The sequence below is a fragment of the Cyclopterus lumpus genome, chromosome 7, assembly GCF_009769545.1.
Source record: "Cyclopterus lumpus isolate fCycLum1 chromosome 7, fCycLum1.pri, whole genome shotgun sequence".
Classification (NCBI taxonomy): domain Eukaryota; kingdom Metazoa; phylum Chordata; class Actinopteri; order Perciformes; family Cyclopteridae; genus Cyclopterus; species Cyclopterus lumpus.
In genome coordinates, this window is record NC_046972.1 from 2,111,895 (window position 1) to 2,127,636 (window position 15,742).

Here is a 15,742-nt window from a genome sequence, read left to right on the forward strand (position 1 = left end):
TTTCTTCACTTCAAATTGAAGTTTGCATTCCACAGTCCTCAAACTATAGAATAACTTGGACTAAACTGTGGGATAATTACAACTCTACTTCCGTCACCTCCCAGACATTGTTAATGTTACCCAATCCACTAAATACTTCATTCAAATCAAAGTCTGTCAAGTTTTTCTAATAGCTGTGGATGACGGGTTATCACGCTAGAGATTAATAAAAGTCGATTACATCTAAAAACGAATCGATTGTTCTTCGAAGTCTACCACAACATTATGGAAAGGGCTGCTTACTCCGGTCGGTCCGTTCACTCCGAGAAGTCTCGTTCTGAATTCTAGTCACATCCTCTCAATATTCAGCCAAGCAAAACAAACAAATGCTCCTCTTTACAACTCTTACTCACATTTCCACCGTAGTCTCCTAGCAACAAGACACATGAACAAACAGAAAGGTAGAGAAAAAGGTTTTATTTATCTGCAGGGTTCTTTCCATAGTGTTTTCAGACACAAAACTCAGATATTTTCAATCGCTTTTTTAAAATGACAAACACATTAACACAGACTTAGAGCATGTAACCATCAAATGATAAATAACAGAAATAATAGACACAATTAATGTGATGCGATGGGAGATTTACCATATAATCCAAGCAGGGTTACCATATCTTGTAAAATTGTACTCTTATTCCTCAACCAATAAGTTATTTTCTTTACCCAACTATCCATTTCAAGGAGCCACATTCCTATTGAGGGAGATAATTCCATGTTGTAACGTTACTCAATAAACAAGTCCAATAGAAGGACAACACCATGAATACTGGAGACACATCACCCTTTAGTCGAGTGTAAAAAGGTTTCCTCTTCTAGGCCACATCTAAAACAAAAGGGGCAAATTATTGCAGAAGAATGTGAAAAAAGGTCAAAAGTATGAGTTTTTAAACTAGATTTATTCACATGCGGTTGTGGTTCCCTGAAGTTGGAGAGGTTGGGACAGTGGTGGTTGTGCCAAACAAATATAAATCAAGTTAAAACTAGGCCTGGCTAACTACCTCTAGGAAAGAAACAAACTAAATGGCTTCACATGCTTCTCTAACAATGTTCTACCATAACAAATACAGAAGGAGCACCAACCAATAACCTAATGTTTCTAAACACAACGTATCTACGTATCCTCTCACCACAGACCTTCTCACCTAGCAGTGCCAGTCTGCATGGCGTCAAACAAAAACCGCCCCAAACTCTTCCTGCTTCCTCCTTTTCAAACGGGGCCCTCAGCTGATTGGCCAGTTGCCTTCGGGAACCCAGGTGCAGCAGGATTGGCCTCTACAGGTGGCAACTACAAGGGGCGAGGGGAGAAACACACAACACTGACACTGTTCTGTTTGTTCAATGTATATGGAGTGGAGTCGAGCTGATGGAGGAACTATGTTGATTTATATATACAGGTAAAAATAGAGGTAACACCATTTCTGCACAATTCAGATTTATTCCCAGGTCTCTCATCTAATTCTGGATCTGTACAAATTATTGTTTAATAAAGTCGACAGGAGCTTCACACAGTAATAAATTGTTTTCAACAGTGGTTGTTCGGCATAACACAATCCTTACGCAGGAGTCATAGAATGTTATTATTCCACCAAACTTCATGGTCAACTCTCGTGAAGTCACTTCATTGCAGATAACTGAAGAACTATTTTATTTGTCAGGAACTATTTCTGTTGAACCTGTTCAGAATACATACAGATCTGTTCCTCATAGCAGTGCTCTAGGTGACTGGTGCCTTTCTCCGACCATCATCTCAAAGATCTTTGGTCTGTTTCTCCATGAAGGGGTTTCAGGGGAGAACAAGCTCTTCCCCAGAGCGATTTGTAGCCCGTTTAACGACGTTCTCCTTGAACCGATGTCGAAAACTGTTGTCATGAGTCACTTAGACCCCAAAACACGGGTCTTAGGGTCCAGGTTGAAAGATACCATGTTACCATTATGTTTTTATACCTGTCCATATCAACGTGGACCTATCTTAATAGTCCAACATGTGTGACCATGAGGAGGCAAGAAATGCAAGAATGTCCTTGTATGCAGGCTGCAAACACAACAGTTTATTTTGTACCACATTTCATTCAATTCAGTTTATTTTGTATATCACAAAATCACAAATTACAAATTCCCCTCAGAGGGTTTTACAATCTGTACACATACGACATCCCTGACCTTTGACCTCACATCGGATCAGGAAAAACTCCCCAAAAATAGAAAAAAGGGAAGAAACCTTCAGGAGAGCAACAGAGTTACATAAACATGTGCATCGGCTGTTCTTCTTCGGACTCAGCCTGCCTCTTGTGTCAGGTTTAGGGACTACACCAAGCCCAATATTCTAGAGAACCGACCACGAGTCCATGACATTGACTATTGAACTCTCAACTATCCAAAGTTGGCATCAAATGCTTGATCAGATTCTCATTCTTGGGTTGTATTTAATTATTTGGTCACATATGTCTTGAATGAAATTAGGAAACCTCTCCAACAGCTGCCCAGTGTGAAGCCAGCTCGGTGCTGCGCTGGTCAAATCAAGTATGCACAAGCCGTGAGTTGAGGTTCAGGTTTAAGGCCGTTTCAGTTTCAGTAAGACTGGGATCTGTTGACCGAAAGAGCTCGAGGCCTCTGTAGTGAGCTCTGCTGATCTCTACGCCTGTGAAGAGCTCTCCATTGACTGATGTGGCTGATAGAATCTGAAAACCACATAACAGGATTAATTAGCTGATCCTGAGTCAAATGGTCTCAATTAGCTGTAGGGCCTTCACACACACACACACACACACACACACACACACACACACACACACACACACACACACACACACACACACACACACACACACACACACACACACACACACACACACACACACACACACACACACACACACACACACACACACACACACACCCCAACATCCGAGGAGGCTTCTTCCTCCAACCCCTCAAACTCCATCTCATTTGCTGCATTTTATGAACGCCATCATTAGTTGATCTGTTTGCACATTGGTTGTTTTTTTGAGGGGCCAAAGGATGAACTGGGAGTCCTGAAAACCACTTTGCAGAACAGTGAAGGCCACTCAAACATCGAGGAAACAGAAAATCTTGAACTAAAAATGAATGAAGTCGGTCCGTGATTCATGTTCCAAAATAATGCTGGTTTGATATGCTTCATTTTGCTTCAATGCATATTTGTAAATATGTGTAATTATTAAAAATGATACTGGTTTTCCGTGAAATGAGTCCTTCCTCTTTGCAGAGGCTCCAGCTGTGAGCCCTCCTCACATCCTCTGATCACCGCTACTCTGTTCGTACTGGGAGATTAGAACATTGCAATAATCCACTATTCATCATCTAACTAACACCTTTTTCTGTGTTTATTTGATACAAATAATACAAACTTGAAGTGTACTAGAAATTAATATTAAAACATCTGCAGTGGAGTCTTTGAAAACTGCATTGAAGCAGAGCTTCAGTTTGTTCAGTTGTTACAAACCAACGATGACTACGTCCACTTCTTAGTCTATGGGGCACACTATTTAACAACTTATGTTATGATAAACTATACAATGAAATATTTGATGACATACTATGACCACTCAAGGCGCATTCACACATTGATGGGAGGGGCTAAGGATCCATGTGCCCATCAGCAGTAACTAACATTCATACACACATTTAATTTACCTCTCATTTTCCATGTTTTCACAAATGTATTAAGTCCCCAGTATAACGTTTGGTCACAACACAGAAACTTGTTCTATATGTGTTGGCGCACAGAGTTCATTCACAACATAAAACAACAGTATGGCTGCTACTAACTCTGAAGGAATCAATATTCCATTTACATTATGGGGTGAGCCAAAACACACGTGGGTCTATATTCATTCTTATCTGGAGCCAATATCTATTTTTGCTTTCTCAACATATGTTCCTTTACAGAGAATTGCGTTTTGAGTATCCCTTTTAATCTTGTAATAACATGATATATTACAGTTACTCAAAGACCCTCGAAAATACTGTGATTTAAGTTTTAGGTCACATCACCCACCCCGAAAATTGGTTAACTGCTTTCCAGGTTTCCCAGGACGCATGGGAAACCCACAATATGATCCCGAGTGTGTGTGCATCTCCTCCTGGACGGCAGCCAGCTGTCGGCTCACCAGGTCATGTCCACATTCACCTCTGACAGACACTGGGCCAGGTGGCCGTCACAGTCCATTTGGGTGAACCTGGAGAGACAGGAACAAGGAGATCTCCTGTTTGTACTGACAGTTAGATCGGACTTAAAAATGTAGCAGCAGAATTTGGCCTTCGGGGCTTCCGTAGACGGCCATTTAAGCTACTGATAAAGTTGTCAAGGAGTATGCACAAGCATTCTTTTTTTATGAGATTATATTTGAACACATCATCATAGCGTGATCATTTGCATTCGCCCAATACTATGCTTTACTGAATAGTTTGAGTGCATCATAATCAAGTCTGAGCAGCATTATGGGGATGAGTTACAATATAATAAGTGTCTGTTTAGTTTAGCTGTTTTTCAAGGTTGTTTCTTCCACATAGAGTGTGTGTGTGTGTGAGAGAGTGTGAGTGAGTGAGTGAGAGAGTGAGTGAGAGTGTGTGTGAGTGTGTGAGAGTGTGTGTGTGTGTGAGAGAGTGAGTGAGTGAGTGAGTGAGTGAGAGAGTGAGTGAGTGAGTGAGTGAGTGTGTGAGTGTGTGAGTGTGTGTGTGTGTGTGTGTGTGTGAGAGAGTGAGTGAGTGAGTGAGTGAGTGAGAGTGTGAGTGTGTGAGTGTGTGTGTGTGTGAGAGAGTGAGTGAGTGAGTGAGTGAGTGAGTGAGTGAGTGAGTGAGTGAGTGAGTGAGAGTGTGAGTGTGTGAGTGTGTGTGAGTGTGAGTGTGTGTGCATGCATACATGTGTCGTTACAGTTTTTGTTGACATAAACGATCATCATGTGAATGTGACCGGATTCTGTGGAGACCGAACCACAATCCGCGCCTCGACACAAAATGAAGGGAAAGCTGTGAATAAAAGGCAGTTGAACAAAGAGCCGTGGAGTGGGACCGAAACTCAATTCAAGGTACTTTGGTAGGAAACAGAAGAGAGGAGAGACAATCCCTACGTTAGTCTGGTTTTAGTGAAAATAAGCGTTTGTAGCGTCTCTTACCCGACAGGGAACACCATCAGACACATGGGGCAGCTCCGCAGCCCTCCCCTCCCCCCTGCTGCTGCTGCTGCTGCTGCTGCTCCTCCTCCTCCTCCTCCATCTCCATCTCCTCTGACACTTGTGTGCACCTCCTCTTCCTCCTGCCTCTGCAGACAAACTCGGCTGTTAGACACCTTCACCTGGTTTGCGAGAGGCCGTCTGCTGACCGGTCCAGTGTCTTCCTCTTGCTCTCTTCCTGTCCTCCCCTTGTGTATTCCTACACTCAATGGTCCGGCTGATGATGCCAGCCCCTCCCAGCTGTGGAGGGATGGCGGTGGTCTCTTGGCGAGGGCTTGTAGAGATGTTGTCTTGCCGTCTTGACTTTGCCTGTTGTGAGACGACGCCGGTCTGGCGGGCGAATCTGGTCCAAGTTGGGTGTGTACTGAGAGGTCCTGCTGGGAGGAGCGGATACCGACAGGATCTGGACTCCATGAAGTCCTCGGAGAAGGTGGAGAGGGTTCAGGAAAGGGGGCCACCTCTTCGCTGAGGTCACACCACCACTGTTCATCTGGCTTTATCGCTGTGGGTTTCTAAAGCAGCACGAGGAAAGAACAGAGGCAACACTCAATGCCAGCAGCATTTTAATTGAAGGGACAAATGATTCAATTTGCAACATATCAAAAAAAGACATCAAAATTATTATTTAAAAAAGGAAAGTCAACCATGTTCATTGTTGTGATATTTACAAAAAACGACATACATTATAGCCCATCCGCATTAGAAACGTTCAGGCCATCTCCCTGCATCTCTCTTAGGTTTTGGTAGCAGTCTTTTGTCAAAACAATCTAATCCAATAAACACACTCAACCCAGTAGGACTATACCGCTGCAGATGGATGCGGAAGATCTGGAACCAGGTCCCAGTGCTGATTCTCCAGGTAGGGCAGAGCAGACTTCAGCACCAACACCCACAGGCTCTCCTCCGCAGGCAGCTGCTCGCTGCTCCACCACACCGACCTGTAGAGCAGATATTACATACAGCATATTACATACAGCTACTCGTACCATATCTGTTCAAGCCCTCACCCAGTGTTTCTAAATCACAAGAAATGTGCAGCTTTTTTAATCACGAGTTTCCACGTGTATAAACATTGGATTTAATCTTCCAAACCCCGTCAGGATATGATGCTGGGTTGTTCCTTTTTCAAAATTATTTTGTATGCATTTTTAATCTGGCAATGAAATTATTTATGAAAGCGCTCTTTGATCTGGTGCACCGTGTCTGCTTGTGTGAAGAACAAAGTAAGAGGGATTCACATTGCGTATATTAAAATGTCGAAGGCAAAAATACACTCGCATTTTTAGAAACAGGGTGATTTAAGTGTATGAAGTGTTGTGCTATACAAATGCCTAATAACCACTTTATCTGTGAAATCTCCAATGCAGATTCTGTTAAATGTCGTGTTGTTGATTTACTGTTTGACTACTCTCCATCCATCAGCTCACTCCCATTTGGTTGTTTCCATTTGAGGGGGAACTTCTCCTTAAAGCTGCCAAGGAATTAGTCTTACACTAAGTTATGACTCATTAGGGTGCATCTGTGCAATCTAAGATAACCTGGAATAAATCAAAACCTTACTTTAATATGTTACATTTTAGTTAGTTAGTTTGGTCTAATTTGAAGACCATGAAACATGCCGGTGTTACGGTTTAACAAGCGACCGTGTTAACTGGCGACTTTCAGCCGAACGCGTCCGTTGTCGTCGTAGTAACGACAGCTATAGAACATAGGATGAGAACACGTAGCTGTCCTCGTGAATGCCACATTGTTACACGTTTTCAAACCCTCTCATATAAAACGTATATATAGATGTCATATACAAAATAAACAGTGCGGCATTCATGAGGACAGCTAACGTTATGTTCTCTTCCCTTTTTCAACAGCTAGCGTAACTACGACAATAACGGACGCGTTCGGCTGTCAGTCGCCAGTTGACAGGGTCGCTTGTTAAACCGTAACACCTCATTTACTAGCCACACCCACTAATGGTAAAGGCTTTTCAGCTGCGCTCGGTCACCCACGTAAGCCACTGTTAATATGTTATCGGGGGGGTGGGGGCTTTTACAGTCACGAGACAGAACGGGGGACCGAGTTTGGTGGAAGAAAACCGTGTTTAGCTTCAGCTTCGACCACGTGAACACAACACCCACCTGCCAGCTGTGATCCCACTGGAACACGACGCCGTGTGACTCCTCTTCAGTGAACTAATTACCGGCTGGAGGTCTTTAACAGACGATTTATTCCGTTTGAGTTTGGACGTGGAATGTTTCTCAGCCATTTCATTTCGAAAACGCCGCGCCCCTGTGAGAAACGGAAGCTTACGCATGTTCTTCTTCTTCTCTGGTTTAATAGCTGATCGCAAACAGCTTGAAAGTGCTACCGCCTTCTGTTGTCCGGGAGTGTATACCGTCCCGTCATCTCAGCCTCTCACTAGGCCATGCGGTCTTTCTCTTCATACATTGTACAATACAATGACATTTATTTTGCACAGCCCAAAATCACAAATTCCAAACTGTCCCTCAGGCTGTGGCATGACAGGACATATGGTGCAACAACAATATTGCCAAAGCATGAGACAAAGTAACACAAAAAAATATGCAATTCATATGAATAATAATAATAATATGACATAAATAATTACATTGAAAGAAAGTACAGTTGTGTTTCTTGGGACACAATAAAAGGTGTGTGTGTGTGTGTGTGTGTGTGTGTGTGTGTGTGTGTGTGTGTGTGTGTGTGTGTGTGTGTGTGTGTGTGTGTGTGTGTGTGTGTGTGTGTGTGTGTGTGTGTGTGTGTGTGTGTTGCTCACTCACTGTCCCTCAGGTTGTATCATGACAGGACATGAGGTGCAACAAGGTGGGCTGTGTTTCCTTCTCCTAGGAGGATTCTTAGTTGGGAGGATTCTCCCAGTTCTCTGAAACCTTTGATCTGGGAGTCCAGCCGGTCCAATAAAGTCTGTCTGTATTCTGTATATTTATCACACTTGAGGAGGAAGTGCATCTCTGTCTCAACCTCACCTTTCGAACAGTGACCACATATTCGGTTTTCTTTTGGTTGCCAAGATTTCTTCTGTCGGCCTTTTTCGATTGCCAATTGGTCACTGAGCCTGTACCTGTCTATCTGTGGTGGTCACTGAGCCTGTACCTGTCTGTCTGTCTGTCTGTCTGTGGTGGTCACTGAGCCTGTACCTGTCTGTCTGTCTGTCAGTGGTGGTCACTGAGCCTGTACCTGTCTGTCTGTCTGTCTGTCTGTCTGTGGTGGTCACTGAGCCTGTACCTGTCTGTCTGTCTGTCTGTGGTGGTCACTGAGCCTGTACCTGTCTGTCTGTCTGTCTGTCAGTGGTGGTCACTGAGCCTGTACCTGTCTGTCTGTCTGTGGTGGTCACTGAGCCTGTACCTGTCTGTCTGTCTGTCTGTCTGTGGTGGTCACTGAGCCTGTACCGGTCTGTCTGTCTGTGGTGGTCACTGAGCCTGTACCTGTCTGTCTGTCTGTCTGTGGTGGTCACTGAGCCTGTACCTGTCTGTCTGTCTGTGGTGGTCACTGAGCCTGTACCTGTCTGTCTGTCTGTGGTGGTCACTGAGCCTGTACTTGGTCAGGATCTGTCTCTGCTTCTTACCCCTGATAGAAAAGAGATCATAATCTCTTTTTAGGGCCAGATAACGTTCTAATCTACTTTGACTTTCAGTTTCCTTTTTCCAATGTTCCAAATATGTTTCTTTGCTTCTCTTTATAATTGTGTTTACTGGTATTTGTAAAGCAGTGTTGGTGTGAGACTGGTCCGGGTTCTGTTAGTCTCAGCACCAACTGACTCAGGAGACTCTTTTCTGGGTTCAGCTCTTGGTTCTGGAGGGCTTTAAAATGGAGGGTGTCTTGTGAACTTGTTTGAAGGTGATTCCAAAAATTGAGTGCTCGTTTGTTAATGTTAATTCTAAGGGGATATCTGCCTAATTCTGCCCTACATGCATTTGTTGATTCTCTCTCTCTCTCTCTCTCTGTCTCTCTCTATGTGTCTCTCTCTCTCTATGTGTCTCTCTCTCTATGTGTCTCTCTCCCTCTCTCTCTCTCTCTCTCTCTCTCTCTCTCTGAGCGTGAGGTCGGAAGTTGGGAGCGGAGAGCGTCATGTTCGGAGTTGACGGTGTTTTTTCCTGTGTGTCTTGTAGTGAGTGTGAGAGCAGTGTATGTGTCGGTGTCGAGTGGGGTACTGTGTGCACGAGGGGGGTTTGGTGGGTTGAGTGTGGGTGTTTGCGAGCCACCGGCGCGCGCTAGCGACGTGCTAACGGCGGGCTAGCGGAGTGCTAGCGGCGGGCGTGCTAGCCGAGATGGACTTGAGCTGGCCAACACGCAGGCACGGGATTCGGCTTATGCCGGTGTTCCCGTGCTCGGTGGAGGACTGCAGCCTGGCGGTGGGGGAGGTGGTGGGCTACAGCAGCGTGAAGTCCGCTGCCCGGATGAACAAAGCTGTGGTCATATTCCTGGACAGCATCATTAAGGTCAACACGGTGGTGGAGAGCGGGGTCGTGGTGTTCGACACGCACGTCCCCGTCTCTCCCCTGGTCACGGCGGCGGTGAGGGTGACGGTGGCGAACGTGCCGCCGTTCGTGAAGGACGAGGTACTGGTGGGGGAGCTGTCGAAGCACAGGAGGGTCACGTCCCAGGTGAGGAAGATGTACTCTGGGAGCAGCTCTCCACTATTGAAGCACGTGGTGTCACAGGAGGCAATGCTTCATGCTGCTTCATGGCAGGAGCGAGGACTTGGACATCACTTTCACGGTGAGAGCTGATAACTCTCTTTTTATCATTTATGCAAAAACTGACAATATGAAGTGTTTTAACTGTGGGAGGGAAGGGCATCAGAGTAGGGCCTGTCCTCAGAGGAAGGCTGGTGGACAGGACGACACCAGGGGGGACCCCAAAGACAGAGAGGACACGGAGTGGGGTCGGGAGCAGCAACAGGAGGAGGCAGGTGATCACAGAGCGGGGAAGTGGGGTGAAGCAGGTGAACACAGAAGGGGCAGAGGTGGGGCAGCAGGAGGAAGAAGAAGAGGAAGGGGCTGAGATGGGTCAGCAGCAGGAGGAAGAGGAAGAAGGGGCTGAGATGGGTCAGCAGCAGGAGGAGGATGAGGAAGAAGAAGGGGCTGAGATGGCCCAGGAAATGGAGGGGGAGAGGGCAGGTGTAGTACTGCAGGTGGAAGAAGAGGGGGCAGGGACGGCCCAGGGGGGGGCACATATTCAGGAGGACAGCCAGGGGTGCACTGGAGGACAGGTGGAGGTGGGTAGGGGGCAGGAAGGAGGAGGGAATGAAAAGTGTGGGCAGGTCAGGGTAGGAGAAAGTGAGGTGGAAATGGAGGAGGGTGAGGAGAAGCTTCATCCTCTGAAGAGGAAGGCCGGGGGGGACGAGGAAGGCTCGCAAAAAAAAAAGGCACCTTTGGGCAAAGGGTATGAGTCTGAGTCCAGTATGGATGATGACTCTGTGGTAGAGAGTGGGTCCTCTGATGAAAGTGACTGTCAGAGGGAATATAGTCTGGCCAGGCTGAAATGGTTCCTCAAAGACACAAAAAATAGGAAGTGTGAAGTGGAGAAGCACTTCACCGATCTGCAAAAACTGATTAAATCTATCCGGCTTCACATGAAGAACAAGACAAAGAGAGGGTTTACACGCCAGGAGATCTATAGGCTTCAGAAGATCAGGACAGTGGTGAATAAAGGGCTGAAGGAGGAGGCTGACAGCCAAGCACAGGAGGCCGGAGATCCGGAGGAGCAGCCCGGAGGAGCAGCCCAGAGGAGCAGCCCAGAGGAGCAGCCTGGAGGAACGACCCAGAGGAGCAGCACGGAAGAGCGACCCAGAGGAGCAGCACGGAGGAGCAGCCCAGAGGAGCAGCCCGGAGGAGCAGCCCAGAGGAGTGACCCTCAGATGCAACCCTGAGGAGCGACTCAGCCCAGAGGAGGAGAAACCTGGACTGAAGCGATGGCATTGAAACGGGGTCTCAGGACCACCAGCGGACAGAAGCGTTGCGTTTGTTGGTTTTGGTTGTTTTTGTTGTTTGATTGGTTTTGAAGTGAGTGCAATGTTCTGTTTGTTTTTTTGTTTTTTAATGTAAAATAAAGGTTTTCTAAAAATCTATGTGTCTCTCTCTCTCTATGTGTCTCTCTCTCTATGTCTCTCTCTCTATGTGTCTTTCTCTCTATGTGTCTCTCTCTCTCTCTATGTGTCTCTCTCTCTATGTGTCTCTCTCTCTCTATGTCTTTCTCTCTCTCTGGACATGGCATAGACATGGTCCGAGAACCATGTCTATGCAATGTTATTTTTGTTGTTATTAGGCCAATTCAACTGACTTTTTGGGGGCTTAATCACATCCCGAAACTTGTAAATTTGACATTCATATCAGGACTGGTGAACAATTTGATATTTTAGGGGTTACATTTGGGTATAAAGAAATGGCTCTATAGTGCCTCCTAAAGAGTTTGTTTGGCTACACCCATTCAATTCAATTCAATTTTTCAATTCAGTTTATTTTGTATAGCCCAAAATCACAAATTACAAATTTGCCTCTGAGGGCTTTACAATCTGTACACATATGACCCGCAAATTAAAGCAAACTTCACAAAAGCTCGAAAGTATATGGCGTTCCACCAATCTGGAAGAATCACGCTTAGTTTGGCGAGATAGTCTTAAACATTTAAAAAGGCTCTCCGTAATGCCAAAGCAGCCTATTATTCATCAGTAATAGAGAAAAATAAGAACAACCCCAGGGTTCTCTTTAGCACTGTAGCCAGGCTGACAGAGAGTCACAGCTCTGTGGAGCCGTGTATTCCTATAGACCTCAGTAGTAATGACTTCATGAACTTTTATTGATGCAAATTCATCCATAAGGAGAGAGAGAAGAGGAGAGAGGTACATCCCCCAGCAGCCTATAAGCATATAACAGCATATCAAGGGGCTGGACCAGGGCAAACCTGATTCAGCCCTAACTATAAGCACTATTAAAGAGGAAAGTCTTAAATGAGGTGACTGTGTCTGCCTCTCGGACTGAAAGTGGAAGCTGGTTCCATAAAAGAGGAGCTTGATAACTGAAGGCTCTGGCTCCCATCTTACTTTTTAGGACTCTAGGAACCACGAGTAGCCCCGCATTTAGTGAGTGCAGCTCTCTAGTGGGGCAATATGGTACTACAATCTCCTTAAGATATGATGGTGCATCACCAATCAAGGCTTTGTAGGTGAGGAGAAGAATTTTAAATGTGATTCTTGATTTTACAGGGAGCCAGTTCAGAGCAGCTAATACAGGAGTAATGTGATCTCTTTTCTTTTTCTTACACTGATGGCATGCAAGATGGCACTTGGGTTGAAGCAATTTTGTCCCATCCCATGGCGCGGCAGACCATTTGCTTGTTTCCCAAATTTCCAGACCAGTCCAGGCCTGAGGATATAGCAATATTGACAAATAGTCAAAGTAATGGAAGCAAACCGTATAAAACAAATGCCATCCGATTTACTTGTAATTTACAGTATATATACAGTATAATTATGAGTGTGTTCTCTAGCACCACATAGATGAAACTTTAGAGCCGTGCCAATCGACATCCAGTAACACCACCCCGGCTACTACTCCCACCCAATCACGCAGGGCTGTGAGGGCCCGTTCAATGCTGCTTGCAGCTTTAATTATATTTATATATTTTCCACACTCATAAATTAAATAGAATATTATACTGAATATTACTTACAGATGATGTGTATATGTCATATATTCATTATTTAGTTTTCCTTTATGTCCTTCCTTTAACGACTCAAGGCTCCTCAAATCCTGCCAGACCAGCTGTACAGGATAGTGGAGCACGTCTTCAACTTGAGTTTGAAGCTGGGGAAAGTACCACAGGTTTGGAAAACATCCTGCGTGGTAGCAGTACCAAAGACCCGCGGCCCCAGGACTCAACAGCTTCAGGCCGATAGTGTTTACATTCCACCTGATGAAGACCCTGGAGAGGTTGGTCTGCCCCCTGGTGAGCTCATCTCTGGACCCACTTCAGTTCGCTTACCAATCTGGCATCGGGGTGGATGACGCGGTCATCTACCTGCTCTACAGATGCCTTTCTCACCTGGAAAAGGCTGAAGCACTGTGAGAGTCATGTGTTTCGACTTCTCCAGTGCCTCCAACACCATCCAGCCATTGCTTCTGAAGGACAAGCTGGAGCAGACCGGGGTGGACCACCACCTCACTGCACGGATCCTGGACTACCTCACCAACCATCCACACTATGTGCGGATACAGGAGTGTGAGTCAGACCTGGTGTCCTGCAGCACAAGGAACCGCTCTGTCCCCATTCCTCTTCTCCATTCCTCTTCTCCATTCCTCTTCTCCATTCCTCTTCTCCATATACACCTCGGACTTCAAATACAACTCTGCTAACTGCCACTTGCAAAAGTAATCTGATGACACCGGTGATGAACCAGGACTTCAAGAGCTGGTGGTGGACTTCCACCGGTGTCAACGTTCTCCACCAGAACCTTTAAACATCCAAGGAATTGACATTGAGATTGTGAGTTGGGTGTTCACTTGAACAATAAACTGGACTGGAGTGACCACACACTCTATAAAAAGGGACAGACTCTTTCTTCTGAGGAGACTGAGGTATTCAGGAGTGTAGGAGCACTCATGCCAGGAGGATGATGGCGAAGCTGTGGATTCTTTACTGTTTTTTCTGCTTATTTGCTTATTTATAATACTTGTTTGGATCTTGTTTCTTGTTTACTATGTCTCTTGCCCTCTGCTGCTTTATTCACTTAAACTTCCCCACTGCGGGACTAATAAAGGATTATCTTATTTTATCTCACTTTATTGCTATTTTCATGGATTTTTTTTCTATTTCATCACATATTTTATTGTGTTTATGCTATTCTAATTTAAATATTTAGAATATCTGTTTTTGAATTGTCTGTGTTGAGGGGGCTTCAACTGAGTTGTTGGAAAAGAAAGCTTTTACTGCATGGGACAATCTAGAGACTGATCTTAGCTTCACAGCATAGTAACCTGGAACGAGTTTAAACCTAATCAAATAAAACATATTTTTTACACCATACAAATCCAGTGAACGCAATATAATTAGTTTTGATTATCCAGGAAAGATGTTATGTCAGCTGTGCATAATTATGCATAATTATAGACTGTGGGTGTAATGCACATACCTGCTGTTGCATGATTACAGGTAATCAACAGAAAATAGTGAGTGAGTGTCAGGGTTCAAACCTGAACTTGAGAACAGTAGTTTGTTTGAAAAAAAGAATCTAAACTCAACATAACTCAAATGTTCATTCAATTCAATTCAGTTTATTTTGTATAGCCCAAAATCACAAATTACAAATTATCCTCAGATGGCTTTACAATCTGTACACATACGACATCGCTGACCTTTGACCTCACATCGGATCAGAAACAACTGCCAAAAAAACAGAAAAAAAACCTTTCAGGGGGAAAAAAGAGAAGAACCCTTCAGGAGAGCAACAGAGGAGGATCCCTCTCCCCGGATGGACAGAAGCAATAGATGTCATGTGTACAGAATGAACAGAGTTACAGAGTTACTACACATTCAATGAATATGACAGAAGACTCCCACCCAATCATGTGAGGGCCCGTTCATTGCTGCTTGCAGCTTTAATTATATTTATATATCCTCCACTCTCATAAATTACATAGAATATTTCGCTGAATATTACTTGATGATTGTCTGCAGTTCTTGTACGTGTGTGTATATGTCATATATTCGTTATTTAGTTCACAAGGTCAAGTGTGCATCAAAACCTACCAGACATGAAAATGTGCTTGCACAGGCCATATAAATAGTCGGGACTAGATGTTTAATATCATCCACCAAGAACATGTAGGTTGTTTTTCGCCCTTTCAAAATGCGTGTATACATTTTTTTTCTATTAATATGTATTTATTATTTTTGTTGTACACTTTTTTAACACCCCTTTGTTCCTATACTATTTACTATTGCCTAAGCCAGCGGCCTTGCTGTGATATAAATAATAAATCATATTTTATTTCAAATACACATTCACAGAGATTGTGCACAGAAAAAGAAAGAAGACAAACTAACTAAATCAATGACTGCACATTCGGCTTTGGAAGTAGCAGCAACAGGAAGTTCATCACAGTTGTTGTTGTTTAGTCAAAGACGTTGCTGGGGAGAAGAGAGACGTTGCTGGGGAGACTGACATCTGGACTACCTTGCTTTGCCTGCTGCCACCAGTGTCAAAACGAATGGATGGATGGAGTTTATCAAAGTGTAAGTGATTCTGTCAAAATGTGATTTGGTTACATCTTTGATAAAGAGTCCTCTGTTTGATTGTAATCATCAAGTGGAAAGTTGATGTCATAATAACGGTGGGATTTTCTGCCTTTTAAGCTTTAGGCCAGAAGAGAGGGACCAACGGAGAGTGGCTACACTTATGCAATGGAAAAAAGACAAGGGAAAGCTGGACTGAACGGAAGGAAAGGCAAAGAAAGGAAAGA

General features: G+C 44.5%; 1 protein-coding gene across 2 annotated transcripts; it reads right to left on the reverse strand.

Annotated features, from left to right (window-relative positions):
- Positions 1-441: 441 nt before the first annotated feature.
- Positions 442-7,567, reverse strand: si:ch73-70k4.1. 2 transcript variants are annotated; one of them, XM_034537606.1, is made up of 5 exons: positions 7,382-7,552; positions 6,055-6,187; positions 5,193-5,761; positions 4,076-4,256; positions 2,187-2,717 (listed from the first exon to the last, which is right to left on the reverse strand). In XM_034537606.1, the coding sequence occupies exons 1-4, from the start codon at positions 7,507-7,509 to the stop codon at positions 4,184-4,186; spliced, it is 903 nt and encodes a 300-aa protein (XP_034393497.1). In that variant the 5' UTR covers positions 7,510-7,552; the 3' UTR covers positions 2,187-2,717; positions 4,076-4,183. The 2 variants fall into 2 exon arrangements, with proteins under 2 accessions (XP_034393496.1, XP_034393497.1); XM_034537605.1 differs by having other exon boundaries at positions 442-4,256; positions 7,382-7,567.
- Positions 7,568-15,742: the final 8,175 nt, after the last annotated feature.

Bases quoted from the DNA above. Each gene is read 5' to 3' on its own strand.
- si:ch73-70k4.1 (XM_034537605.1), bottom strand. From the start codon at position 7,557: ATGCGTAAGCTTCCGTTTCTCACAGGGGCGCGGCGTTTTCGAAATGAA. The intron at 6,188-7,381 runs GTGGGTGTTGTG...TCTGCTCTACAG, and splicing joins AGTGGGATCACAGCTGGCAG to GTCGGTGTGGTGGAGCAGCG. The intron at 4,257-5,192 runs GTAAGAGACGCT...CTGTCTCTCCAG, and splicing joins CTGATGGTGTTCCCTGTCGG to GTTCACCCAAATGGACTGTG.